The 14,456-nt window shown below is 37.6% G+C and overlaps 2 protein-coding genes across 3 annotated transcripts in view; both read left to right on the top strand.

The window, feature by feature from the left end:
- The first annotated feature begins 1,400 nt into the window (after positions 1-1,400).
- LOC102203266 (coiled-coil domain-containing protein 151-like) lies at positions 1,401-10,170 on the top strand. Its single transcript, XM_005735822.1, has 13 exons — positions 1,401-1,558; positions 1,781-1,902; positions 2,799-2,876; positions 3,543-3,734; positions 3,873-3,974; positions 4,921-5,046; positions 5,425-5,547; positions 5,791-5,934; positions 6,015-6,175; positions 6,663-6,819; positions 6,961-7,110; positions 9,702-9,789; positions 9,866-10,170. The coding sequence occupies exons 1-13, from the start codon at positions 1,495-1,497 to the stop codon at positions 9,997-9,999; spliced, it is 1,641 nt and encodes a 546-aa protein (XP_005735879.1). The 5' UTR covers positions 1,401-1,494; the 3' UTR covers positions 10,000-10,170.
- Positions 10,171-13,356: 3,186 nt separating this feature from the next.
- The window catches only part of LOC102202982 (ral guanine nucleotide dissociation stimulator-like 1), a 16,602-nt gene continuing 15,502 nt past the window's right edge, over positions 13,357-14,456 (top strand). The window contains exons 1-2 of one of the 2 annotated variants that reach the window (XM_005735821.2): positions 13,357-13,454; positions 14,158-14,383. In XM_005735821.2, coding sequence (XP_005735878.2) covers positions 14,232-14,383 — 152 coding nt within the window. In that variant the 5' untranslated portion in view covers positions 13,357-13,454; positions 14,158-14,231. Of the gene's footprint in view, positions 13,455-14,157; positions 14,421-14,456 lie in introns of both variants that reach the window. The other variant, XM_013911519.1, reaches the window with a different exon arrangement.

Raw genomic sequence — 14,456 nt, 5'->3', positions numbered from 1 at the left:
CCCCCCCCCCCCACCTAATTAGATAATACTCAAAGCAATTTACTTAAGTACACCTTAGGGGGCTGTAAGATAAAACTGGCGGCAGATATGCATAAATAAAAGAAAGATAGATTACAGATCTGTGTTGGTGTGTGTGAGAAAATTGTTCTTCAACTCTCTCTTGTCCATGTTGCAGTGGAGGACCTGGAACGCAATGATGGATCACAGGAGAGGCCGTATTTCATGTCACAGGACCTGCTCACACTCCTCAAGAAGTCTAATGAAGATTACAAATCAATGGACTAAGCCTCAGTTTGTATTCATGGGTGTATTTTTCTGTGTGTGTGTGTGTGTGTGTCTCAAGTTAAAAGAACAAAAGGAGGAATTACAGTGCCATTTCATTTGTACATAAACAGTGTATTTGTATCTAACTGTCAAATCGGATTCATTTATATTGGTTTTATAATATTACTCTTTGTTTTGTATTTTGTGACAAACTCTTAATTATCTCTCTTTACCTGCATGCACAGGTTGAGATTTATTACAGAAGGAATATGTGAGCTGGAATTACAGATGATAAGCCCTGTAGCCTTAAGAGCTATTGCTTTCTGTTTCATTGTATATTTGGATTTCATCTCTATATGGAACTTTCAGTGGGTCCAGTTTAAGGCAGATTGAATAAAGCTGTGCTTTATTAGTTTAACTAAGCATATTGCACTGTTTAAAAATTAACTCACCAAAGCAAAATCCCTTAACTGCAAGTGATTAAATCTTAGTATGATAACCAAAGCCTTAAGAGATTACAAATGACCCAAGTGGTTTAACCTGGATATAGACTCAATATTTTAATAGCTTTGTCTTTATTCTTTTTTGTGTCATACATGCCACTGAAAATGAAACATGTTCATACTGTGTGAATTTTGACTTTGTAAAATTTTTACATTATCTTTTCTTTTGTATTCAACTAATAAATGTTGGTTTTGACATCCTCCTTTTTTGTTTTTAGTGTTTTGTTGGTTTCTTTAAGCTTTTCTTTATCATTGGATTATCATTATGACTGATTTACTCAGTCCAGCTGTCCATTACTATATGGTGCTGCTTGATAATGTTGGCAAATAACAGTAATATTTACATAAAATGAAATAGCATATACAAAATTATTTTATTTTTGTAAATATCTTTATCTTGGTAAAAACTACTACACTATAACAGGGCCGTCAAGCCGTTAAATCTCAGCATTCATTCTGAGGTACAGCAGCCCATACAACAATATTATAATTAGAATAATTGTGAAAGTGTAATAATTCTACTAGACTTGTGGGCTTTTGAGACAGAAAATACAGCTTTTCAAAAAAAGGAATGCTCGAAAGATCCTTAACTTTCAGTCCCGTTATAAATGTACATGTTGCTAGGCAACGTGTGCACGTAAAACATACCGGAATTTTGCGGTTAGCTCAAGCTAAAACGAAATACGGGATAATTTCTCCTTTGCGCACTCTGTGCTAACTCACAAAAATGGCGGTCAGTGGCAGCATATCTGATCAGAAACTGGAGCTTCAGCGTAAAATCAAATTTCTTGGTATGTTTGTTTGAAATGCAGTGGGTGCCTTGATTTAATTTCATGCTAGTAGGCATGGGTTAGCTGGAATCAGCCAGCTAACTGCCATATTTAGCGTGAATGAATATACATGAATTCTTAATGCTTTATAATTCATATAATTAAGTCGAATAAAATAAGCGAGTTATTAAGTATAAAGTTATGGATCGCCTATTTCCATGCATTATTATATTTGTCCACTAGAGGGCGAAAAAACATTACGTTATGAGAGGACTGAGGCCACCACCAGGAAGCAAAAAGAGTTCATCCGTCAGCTGAGGCAGGAGAACGAGAATCTTCGTAAACAGCTGGCAGAAACTAAGGCTGTAAGTAAGGCGATCAGATCACAACAAACTAAACATGGAAGCTGTGTTTAATTGTGGGGAAGTGGTCTCAAATTTGGATAAATCCAACTTACTGAAATAATAAAGGTTACAGATCAAGGTTGGGCACATTTTATTTCAATTTAGTTTTATTTATATTGCACCACATCACAAAAACAGTTGCCTCAAGGCACTTTATATTGCAAACTAACGACCCTAAAGTAATACAGATAAAACTCTAACAAGCAAACGACTCCCTACGAGCAAGTGCTTGGTGACAATAGCAAGGAAAAACCTCCTTTTAACAGGAAGAAACCTCCAGAAAAGCCAGGCTAAAGGAGGGATTGTGGTTCTGCCACTGCCACTTGATTGTGAGGGGAGGTAAGTGAAGAAGAAACACTCTAAGCCTATTGCAGGGTAACTGAGGGAGGGTTCAGGGTCTTAACTATAAACTTAATCAAGAAGGAAAGTTTTAACCCTAGATCCATAGATTGGTACATCTCTTTTGAGCAACACCTGACATTAGGAAAATTAGGAATCTCACACATACCACAACTAATTATAAGTGGTTTCTCAGTGTTTATTTTTGCTTCATTTGCTTTTCTTTATGCTTTATTGCTTTTAATTTATGTCAGTCTGTATAGCTAGTGGTGACTTGCACCTGGGCACGGCTTTGACAGCAAAATACAGGTTAATCTGCACTTTTAAAAAATCATTTCTACTGGGTAAAAGTCAAACATTAGAAAAAAGTGTCCTGAAGTGCAGTGTTTTAATAAACTAAAACTCATCAAAATAAAAGACACAGAGACAAGAGATTTAAAAAAAAAATGCTTTGCACTCCCCACATGGAGTCATCCAGATCAAATGTGTCTCAGTCATTGTCTTGTCTTTCCTCTTAGCCTGATGAACATATAATCAAAGTGGCCTTTAAAAACAGAGATATGGAGGGGAAGGCCTTCTGCAACAGCACAGTGAAGGTGAGAGGAAGTCAGTATACACATCATGAAAAAACAAAGTGTAATAAGATGGGAATTCCTATTTTATATTAAATAGAAGAAAGTTTTCACAGCACTCTACTGATTTCTATAAACTAAGTACACCTTTACATAATGCCCGTTTGCTGCTATATCTATACCCCATACTGGTACTCAGGTTGTTTTACTCTATTTATTTTATTTGTATTACTACCTATTACTTCTTATTGTTTCTTCTTATTCTGTTTCTTTCGCTCTGGGACCGTGTGCACGTAATTTCGTTCCACCTTATGTAAACATGTGATGCGAATGACAATAAAGAATCCTTGAATCCTTTAGCAGAATTAGATTAATGTCTTTTTGCTATTTTCTGACCAATGCACAGCCTGACCTCAGAATTAATTTGCATCTACTCCTAGGATGATTGCTGGACCAGCAAACTGGCAAAACCTGTTTATATACAGGTGATCACACTTGTTGATGATCAATTAATCAAGTGTGTAATTACTCATCCACTTAATTCCACTAGAAAGCGGTGTACATAGTTTTTCACAACCCCATGAAAACTTTCTTTTTCATTACTGTATACAGTGTCAGTAAATATAGTTTTATTGTATGTTTTATTGACTGTACCGCATTCCTCACAAACGCCTGCCTCCTGTTTTTCAGGAGGTAAATGAAATGCTAAATGAAGGAGTGCTGTTCAAGAGGAAGTGTATCAATGCTGTAAAACACACAAATGAGGTCTACCAGCGTCGCCTCAATCAGTTGAAGATGGAGTACCAGAGGCTGAAATCAGAGAGCAGCAGCAGTAAAGTATCCTCTGATGCTCGCACTCGGAAAAAAAAGGATGATGCCATGGTAATTACCTCTCTGACCCCCCCCAAAAAATCAAATTTTTTTGGGATTACTTTTTGTTGTTTGTTGTGCTCATTTGCAGACTTGAGCAAAATGACAGATCATAGATGACGATGACCAATGATTTGTGTTTATGTTTAGAAACTGCTGGCTCTGGAGAATGATCTGGAGAAAACCCAGTTTAAATGCATGGAAGCTAAGAACATCATGGTTAACTATCTGAAATTCAAAAATCACTTACATGTAAGTCCAGCATGTGAGAAAATGTTTTGTTACGCTTAAACTTATCTTCATTTGATGTGATTTTTGTTAGAGAATTTGTTAATTGTCCTATAATGGTTTGTCTCAGATATTTTTGAAATATCAGTAAATTTGTAGTGATTACTTTGCTATTCACGCTAGCTGTTAACTCTCCATTATGCATTAGCAGATGCCTGCATGCAAGTGGAAGCACTCGAACATGAGCAGTGTTTTGTACAGAGTCTATTATTCATTGCTGTTTGGCAGTTTTGCAGAAAATAGTAGATCTTCGCTGTACTCTGCGGTTGGTTGACTGTTATATGGGACTCTGTTTGATACTGTACTTTTTGTCCCTGTTTATTCTTCAATTGACATACTAGTTCTTGATTCCTGTTTTCCAAGGAAACCAGTCAAATTTATTTACATTTGAGGTTTTTTTTCCCATTTTTTTTAATGTGTGGTTTAATTGCTACTGTAAGAGCAAGTACGGTATATATAACTGCTGCCACACCATCAAAAGCCCCTTTGACAGAAATAGAGCAAGTGATCTGTCTGTTTATAGTGCAAACAAACACACTGTTACATACACAGGTGGAGATTGTAAATCCAGGTCAGGAATTTTTAAACCTGCTGAAAAAAAAAACCCCATCAAAAACTACAAAATAGAAAGGTAATTACAGGATGTCAATCGATAAGTTCCTAATTTAAATACAATGTTAGCAATAAATAACAGCATCAATAGGACCTGACTGTTGAAAATCGTAAGGATTATATGATTAAAATATTATTTAAATTAAATTTTGTGTTAGTGCACATTTTGTCTTGATTTGGTTTTAATTCCTTGATCACAGTCAGGTAATCTAAATACTTTATTTCTCTCACATGGACAACCTTATTTCTGATTTTGTTTATTTCATGTTCACTCACTTTTCCACCTTCACCACCTCAGGAGGAGAGTCTCACTTACAAGGGCCAGTTGGACTGTCTGGAAGCAGAAATCCTGAAGCAAAGAGAGGAGATGAATAGGCTGCAGATCATGAATAATGACCAACAGCTCTCCAAAGAAGCTACTAAGGTGACCTATAAGATATATATAAGATATATCCTGTGTGATTAGTTAAAAGCATAAATGTTTCAAGATACAGTGTAAGAATTAGAATCCACTCCCTATTGCTCTCATAAGTCAGACGATTTGCTGGAATTATAAATTAGGAGGTATAACTTGGAAACACTAATACACTAGCCTTGCCTTACCTTATCTAATCTTGTGAAGATAAAATGAAATGATTGAGGATAACATGTCTGTCCACACTTATCTCAGACACCTCCTTCTGGTCTATATTATAGGTAATAATACGATTCTGTCATACTAACAATCTGTTTGTTTCACTGTCTCCATTTAGTTTAAGTGAACTGAAACAAGTTTTTCAGCCATTCTTCTTGTTCTTTGCAGGATGAGTTGCAGAAGCGGGAGGAGCTGCTTTACAAGGACAGTAAGGAGAGGGCGCGTATAATAGCAAGTTACAGGAAAAAGGTTAAGGAATGCAAGGCCCAGGCTGAAAAAGTTGATATAAGGGTGAGAGACACAAGGTGACACATTATGTATGTATTGAATTTTACTTACCGAGAAATGTATAGCCGTAATTATATCAGTGGGGTATTAAATGTATGGATGCGAATAACTGGAGATTTTCACAAGGAAAGAAAGCTAAAACAGAGCAGCCTAAACCTAATCCACAGTGAAGGCCTCCCTATTCTTTGGTAAAATAATAATAAGGGAAGAAGAGTCATTTACATTTGGAATGATTAATACCTGCAGGATCAGATAACTCTGCCAGAAAAACTAAGCGGTGAGGCCCAGCACATCATCACCAGGATGGAAGAAGAAGATTTGAAAAAAATTTCTACTTTTGAGGAGGCCTTCAGGCACATCAGCGAGACCACAGGTGTCACAGACATACAGGTATAAATGTTCCCACTGATTCTAGTACACACCGTGTAGTTGCTGTTATTCTTTTTTTCATCCATTCTGTGTTTGTGTAGGAGATACTGGACTGCTTTAACTCTCAGGAGGAGACACACCAGCATCTGCTGAAACTGAAGGAAGAGAATGAGAAAGTCCTGCTGCAGCTGAAGGAAGAGAAGGAGCTTCTGAGCCAACAGTTTGAGGAGATGAAATATTTTAGACAGGCTAAACACCCCAGGTGAAGTATAGACATCTGCTTGACAATGGTTGAAATCTATTATTACTCTTGTGATAAAAACAAGAAAACACAAATATTTTAGAAATCTGTCAAGAACTACAGAACTACAAGAACTAAAAATTATATTTAGTCAGATAAATATAATTTATAATGTATTCTGTGTAACCTATACAAAGGTTTGAGCCGGCACACTGGGCATAAAAATATTTTTTATGTCCAGAAATGCAAGTAAATAACAGTAATTTGACATCTTAATCACAAATAATAATGTGCTTTACTAATTTTTTCGAATTGTTGTCCATGAAATTGAATATTCATGGATAACAACAAAAACTCAAGCATAAATATGATTTTGGTTATTACAAATGCTGTTAATTTAGGGCAACTGAGGCAAATAAAAATACATTTGGTAAGCAATGTATTTAAAACTTTAATGCAACAGCTATCACATTGTCTGATAGCCTCTGCTCTTTCTCTGTTTCATTAGTGACCAGCAGGCCCTGCAGGAGTCTGAGCAGCACCTGCAGACTCAGCAGCAGAAGTGTGATGCAGCCAAAGAGCGACTGGATTGGCTCTTGAAGACTCTTCACACTGCCCAAGCTGGAGTTGAGCACCTGGCCAACAAACTTCAACACATCTCACTGGTACTAACGATTTCAACCAGTCATAATATTGAAATAGCCAGTTTATCACTTATTCCTAATATTAAAATATTTTTCTGCCCTCGAACACAAAGCTTTTTAAGTGTAATTCCTTTTTATGTTTGTTCACTCATCTTCTTCAAGAGTGAGGACACAGTTCCTGAAGTGGATCCAGATTCTGATCACTTTGTTCTGGAGCTGATGGCCCAGTGTGAGAAGAAATTATTGTCACTGCACAAAGAACTTCAGGGGAAGGATGTGGCTGGTATAATGAAGGAGCTGGAAAAAAACAAGGTGAGACAAAGGCCCTCTGTAGAAACACGGCTATTTTAAAGACAGGTCCTGAGCAATGTTTCCTCTAATTTTTCATGTGTCTGAGCGAACACACAAACTCCCTGAGCGGTCCCTTGGACCACTGTGAGCAACAGCAGACGTGTGGTCACGCCAGCACTGAATCCCTCTGGTATAACGTGGCCTATCAACACAATTTAAAAACTGGTATAAAGTCCACACTTTTCCCGTCAATTGTTCCGTCTGTCCTGCTCACATCTCCAGTGGTTGTACACGTTGTCATTAACGGCTTCACTCCTTATCAGCCACGCCACTTTGCTAGCTAAAACACCGGTGTCGGCACATAAGGACGCTGTCATAGCCTGTCAACCACGTTGTTTGGTTCGGTATATACGAATGTAAATCGCATGATTCAATGCAATTCAGGTTAGATTTTTTTTGTGCGCAAGGCAGATTTTTTGTGTGCAGAGACTGTGCCAGCAGTGTGCAATTGCGCACATGCGCAGCTTAGAGGGAACATTGGTCCTGAGTCTGGATGGGATATAGAAAACATGGTTGACATTTGCAGAGGTAGTTCTAGCAAAGATGTAGTAGTCAGAGTGGGAAAGGCATGGGCACAACATTGATTGCATTGCACATGGTGTCTCTATTAACAGAGAATGTTAGAACATTATACGTATATAGTATAACACTTACGAACAGGTGCCTTTGAAGAGCTGAGAGTCACCTGATCAGAGCTATTAACAGGAAAACGTTTGGGAACATTGTCAGACAACTTGTAATAATTAGACTGTCACAGTTTGAAATTTAAACACTGTCTGAGCTTGAGCTTTTCACAGCTTACATAAAGCTGTGTAAAAGCTGCTGTGTAAAAGCTGCTGTGCTTTCTTTGCTTTACTTATCAGGATGGAAAGGTAACCATTAGAGGCACCTGAAGTGTTTGTTCTTGACTGAACACTCAACAGCACCTTCTCACTTTGAGAATATGAGGACAGGAAACATGCAACAGTCTGCCTGACATTCAACCATGACATTGATAATATGGGTCACAGGTCCGTTTTTAAATGGTACGATCTTTGTAACTGACGCAACTCTGAGCTGATAATTTGGAAATCAGTCCAGCCTTATTTGCCTGGCTGGTGCAGTTGAACTTTACTTGGCTTTCCTTTGTACCTCTACTAAAGGAGAATTTGAAGTGTGGCAAAGATCAGTCTGTTCATCTTAGCTTTTGCAAGTTAACCCTCTCCAGGCAGACGTTGCAGATTTGCAACAGTTAAGACCTAACAACCTGATTACCCCACATACATATTTTATGAGTTTTTTTTACTCAGAAGTACCACTGCAGGACTTGGTTGTGCATTAGCAACAAAAAACTTAATTTGGTCCTGAGAGGGTTAATGTTGTAGACATACATAAGCCTAGTAACCACTGCTAACACATGGGCTATGTTAAGAATCATATTAGATAATATAAAACAAGTAGCTGGTATTATGTGATAAGGTGGTTAAATGTCAATAAGCTTTTAACTAACTTATTCACTGTATTTAAAAGGGCTGCAATGATTCATTGAGTAAATCAAATAATTTCATTACAAAAAACTTTTGAAAAATTGAAACAGCAACACTTGTTACTGCAATCATCATTAATGCAAGCAGACTACAGTACAAATGTATGTAAGCAGATGATCTGTCTAGATTAGGCATCTTGCTGAAAGCTAATGATAGCCATCCCATTTTCTGTCACAGTGATAAAAGAGGCGGTTTACGACACCTTATTTCAAGGTTTTTACTATTTCCATATTATTTTGCAGATTTAAACAAGTATAAAATATCAAATTATATTAGTTAAATTGTATTAATATTTTTAAATATAAAAAAGGTTATTTTTGTTTTGTTTTTTCTGCAGGATGTAAGATCTGGTGCTGTTAGGCTGAGCTGAATTATTCTTAACATTAATTAAGATCATCTGCATCAACATAACATCTGTTCTCTGCAGCAGGAAACACTGCATCAAAGCACAGGCCAAACCTGAGAATGCTGATATGCTCACTACACTTAACCCTTTCATGTATGAATTATGACAACCTCAATCAGGATTTTTTTTCTTAAGTATTTTTGATCATCTTTAAGCATGAAAAAAAGATTTTTGAACTTCGTTTTTTTAAACATGTACTTTTTTTCAAAGAGTTTTTTTTACATGTCCACCTGTTAGGAATGTGGACTTTGATGTTTTATTTATCAGGGTACAACCTTAACAGTCTTTCACCCTATGATAGCTGCGATCTTACAGGGCAGCGTCCCTTTATTTATCAATTGAATAATTTTGGGAGGTGACTTGCAAGGTTACAGAAATGTTGTACTCATTGTTCCCCCTGGTGACATAAAAAACAGAAAAGGATGCATGTGTTTAGTGTTGCACACCTGTAGAGAATGAAACTATAATCTTATGTTGCTATCTTTGTATCTCTACACGCTGAAGAAGGCACAAGCCAGTAAGTGAATTGCTTTAAATGTGGGCAGGGCTTATGACTCACAGATTTTTAATGGAATTTGAGATTTGAGATCTTAATTTCTGACTTGATGTTTCTTTATTAGTTGTACATAAGAAGTGAAGAAAAACTGTCAGCATACATCACCAGAGCCAAACCACCTGTGGATCAAGCACATGACCCCCTCCATGACAGTAAGTTGGTATCCTTTTACACACCAACAGTAATGACTGCATACTGTCCCTACTTACTTCACCGCTTCTGTTGCAGAGAATGAGACTGACGAGGGAAAAGCTAAGGTCATCACGCGTGAAGCGCTGAAGCTTCAGTCTCAGCTAATCATTGACTCCCACTCCAAGAGAAAGACCAAGATGAAGATGATGAAGAAGAAGGGCAAGTTATAAAGCGACAACACAATCCTCAATGTCTCCCAAAAACATGAAATATAAAATGGGATGATTGTGTCCAAGACTTTCCACGACAATTGTTTCACCTCTAATTGTTATTTTGTGTCTTAGCCGATGCTATAAAGATATTTAGTGTACTGTAAATGAAAACATGTATTTTAACAGTATAACAGTATTAAATGATTTTCATAAATTGATGCTTCGTGTCTATACTTATTGTGTAACTGGGTTTGTTTTGGCAATAGTCAGGTGTCACTGTTGCACCAACACACTCTACCCCACCTCTGTTTTTTGAGCTCACATTTCACCCTGAGCCTTCCTGGAACCCAATGAAAAAATACTGTTTTTAGTTTTTATTCTTTTTACCATAGCTCCCTGTATAGTGTGTGGAATAGAACCCAGTAACTAGCAACTCCTTAGTTGTTAATGTTGTTATTTTCCTGTTGTTAGAAACAATGAATGTTGTCGGCTTTATCTAACAAACCCAAAGTATAGTAGCCTTCTGAAAGCCAATACTTGTGACGAATCCAGCCTTTATTCATGCTTGAATTACATCAAACTTGCTTTGTCCTGCTATAAGTTACAGATGTGAATATAAACCCTCCCTAAAGTGCGTACACCTGAACTATCTCTGCAACGATTGGCATCTCAGACAGTGTTTGTTGCTTCTCTTCTTAACCACTGGTTGAGTAGACTGAATAATACATCTCCATACCAACATGTCAGATAATAACCACAGTGAATGTCTCAGTGTCTCACACAGGGCTAGGTCAGCAGCAGTGATTGAATGACGTACCAAAAGCAACCAGAAAGACAACTCTGTGCTGTGAACAAAAGCTCTCTGAGCACAGTTATTAGGTTTTTGTGTATATATGTGTGTGTGCTCCAAAAAAGGTTAGAATAAGGACAACTGTGATAAAACATTGTGCCTAACATGGCTCAGGTTGTGTTCATTTTATAAGTTTTGCTGAAGTTTTTTGACTGCTTGTTCGTGTCTTTTTTATCCATTGCTCTCTAAAACTAAGTTTATCTACATTTCAGTATATTTTATGCGGGAATAGAAGCTGTTAGAACTTATATGATGTTTGGAAGATAATATAAAGGGGATTTTGTGATACTGGAAACAAAATAAATCTGACTTAGAGCGTAGCTTAACTATCTGAATGCGTATTTGATCCCAGCACAATTATGCAATTAGTACTAAGCCTCTGTTTGTTGTTATGGATGGACTAATAAAAGCTCCTGAGAACATTTATTTAGAGAGTTTTTTCACAGACTTATGCACTTTGAGTTCATCTGAAACATTACATTAGCCTATACCTAAAGTTATTGTTATGTACTGGAATTTTTATAGCACTTCTCTGGTCTTACCGACCACATAAAGCACTTTAGCTACTAATCACATTTTAACCATACTTTCCCACAGTGATTTATTCTATATTCACTGCTCAAAAACATTAAAGGAACACGGAGAAGGCCGTTGGTTTAGTTCACCAGGATAAGCAGTAACAGAGAAATACACCAGATCTCAGTGGGGGAAAAATCACAATGGATATCTGTACTGATATGGACTGGGTAATGTTCAAGCGAAATGATGCCACGTCATTTGGTGGAAATTAAAAATAGCAACTTACAGATGGCTAAATTCAAAGAGACCCTGAAATTCTAAGAGAAAACATGATGCCGTAGGCTAGTCCTTTTTCCGGAAATTTCATTCCAACAACTCAGGCTCTTATGTGCCTGTAAGCCTTTGTGACAATGTCAGGGCATGCTCCTAATGACATGATGGATGGTTTTTTGGACCTCTCCTCCAGGGCATCACTGAGTTTCTGGATAGTCTGAAGTTCAACCTGTTGCCTGTCGAGGTCTGTGTGTCCATCTATGGTTATGCCTCCCCAAACCATCATTGATCACCATCAAAAAATATTACACAAAATATTTCTACTATGGTGATATTTTAAGCATCAGACACTTCCTTTGCCACATTCAAGTGAATCTGCACAAATGTATCTATTTTATGCATCAATATGTGGTAGGAATGTTCTTATTAATGCCAATGACCCATATAATCAGGCACCAGGTAACAGTTCAACATAGACTGCAGTTGATTTTGCTTAATTATGCTCCAGGTTTCTTTCTGTATATTGGCTTTGATACATCAAGGCAGACGCACAATTTGCTCTTCAGTCCTCATTTATGTTTGCTTGGTTCCATTTGAGGAAGTCAGAGCATAAGGAGACAATACTGCACCAGGCTACTTTTAGACAATTTGAGAAGGTAACCTCTTAAAGTTGGCATCTATTCATGTCAATGTTAATTGCACTTTATGTATTTATTTATTAGGAATCATGCATATCTCTGCTTTGTTGTTTTTAAGGTTTAGCCAGGGAAGTAGCAGCAGTACTTTGACAAAGTGGCTCACTTGTTTTTTAGACTTTCTAAAGAAAAGATGTCCTAATATTAGACTTCCTTGTTTTTCTTTCTGGCTCTTTCATGGCTATCAGCTCTTCTGGTCATCTGTGCATGGTTGCAGCGGAAAGGCTATACAGCTGCTGACTGACATCACAACATTGCGTGTGTTTAAGGATGTTTATTACCAAAAAGCGCTGCATTATAAACACAGAATTCATATTTTCTAGTAAAAGAGATGCCCATTCCTGCACTGCCCATTTCTTCTCAATAATTCCTCTGCTTCCTTCATTTTATTAAGAATCTAAATTTCTGACGGGGGCTTGTCTCCTCAGCTTCCTGAAATCTACACATGTATGTCTGCTTTATCGCTGCCTTTTTGCCTTTACCAACCAGTTCGTGAGAGGAGGCAGGCATGCTCCTTCTGCTGCAGAATTTGAATCACTGCCACAAGTGTAGGCTCGATTCTTCAGCATCTTATGCCAAAAATGCTTTCTGTTGAACATGCCTCAGCTGTTAGTGGAGGCTTTAGGTGTGACTGCATGCTTGCCTTGCCTTTCAAATGCGAAATAATACATTCCTAGGTAAGAAGAATTATTTAAGGGCTTGGCATTTTACCACCAAACTCTCATCAGTCAAAATGAATTCATGGCAATTTGCACTGTTTAACAAAAAAAGGGCACGTTTTTTGGGGTTTTTTTACATTTCTGCAGCAGAGGTGCTTATTTCTATCCATGGCTGAGGGGGGGAAAAAGAAGGCAGTGAATTTTTGTGAGAAACGATTAAAATGGGACATAATTACATATCACAGAGAGTACAGCCAAACAAGGAGGAGGCCATTCCAGCACACACACACATGCTCACACATACACACACGTACACACACGTACGTACATGCGCAGGGCATCATCCACCCACAAACACAAAGAACAATCAGCCCTCGGTGATAAATACCAGAGTCTCTTCCTTCCAAGTTTCACACTGCTCTAAATGAGTATTCTGGTTGGACAAGTGCAGCTCTGAACAAGGATTACTGAGAAGCAGTAAGTGACTGTCGTTTTCTTTGCTTTGTGTAGATGTGATCGTATTTAATATCAGACTGATGAAGATTTTTCTTGGAGATTCTGTGGCCGACGCATTTTCTGCATCTTGCAGGTGTTTCAATATGTTAATTTTGTACCTTATTAGAGAAATATTGAATGGTCAAAATGAAAGTAATATGTCACTCAGTGTTCATGTTTTTGTTTATTGTCTTATGTGCCCATTAAAAGCCTTTTTAATAGAAGATAGGCAGCTTTTAAAAAATCAGTATGATTCCAAAAATGTAAGCAGTGTCATTTTAACAAAGCAAACACTGGCGCATTTCATGTATACACTCAGTATTGGGTCAGTTTTATTTTATTAGACTTAAATTAATTCAAGATAAATAAATGCCCCATATCTTACTGCTTTCTTATAGTTCTTTCTGTTTTTTTATGCTATAGAAGAACAGATAGATGTATTTCATTAAGAAGTGAATTAATCAAATTAAAATGTTTTATGTCATAGTGCAGTGCTGTTTTCTGTTGAACATGATTTTATTCAGCTACCGTTATTCCAGTTTTTAGCACTGGTCTGTTTAATAGATTTTAAAATGGCTGGATATCAGAGGTATTAAGCAGTATTACAGTGTTAGCCGCTCTGGAATAAACTTTAAATGACTGTAAATGTGTGGTGGTTGTTTTCACGCTCTCCTCCCTGACACAGATGAGGCATCAGGTGTGGGAGAGGTCTGACGAGGTGTGCGTGGGCCTGTAGCGTGACCGGCACAGAGCGAAAACATGAGGACCATCCTGCCTGTGTGTGGAGGCAGTGATGCCGGGGAACCCCGCAGCCTCCGCAGCAGGGTTGGCAGGATGAAGAGGCTGCTTTGGCTGAGGCAGAGTCAGTGCATGGGCGTTCACATGAACACGGAGCCTGGAGTGTGGCTAAGGAGTTTCCAGTTTTTGGACACCGATGGACAGTGTGAGGTGAGTTTGGAGTTTTGTAGCAATGTTGAGAAAAGG

This window comes from Pundamilia nyererei, unplaced genomic scaffold (genome assembly GCF_000239375.1).
Source record: "Pundamilia nyererei isolate P.nyererei 1_Seehausen unplaced genomic scaffold, PunNye1.0 scaffold00065, whole genome shotgun sequence".
Classification (NCBI taxonomy): domain Eukaryota; kingdom Metazoa; phylum Chordata; class Actinopteri; order Cichliformes; family Cichlidae; genus Pundamilia; species Pundamilia nyererei.
The sequence above is the reverse complement of the archived record's forward strand: the minus strand, read 5'-3'. Positions and strand labels throughout refer to the sequence as shown.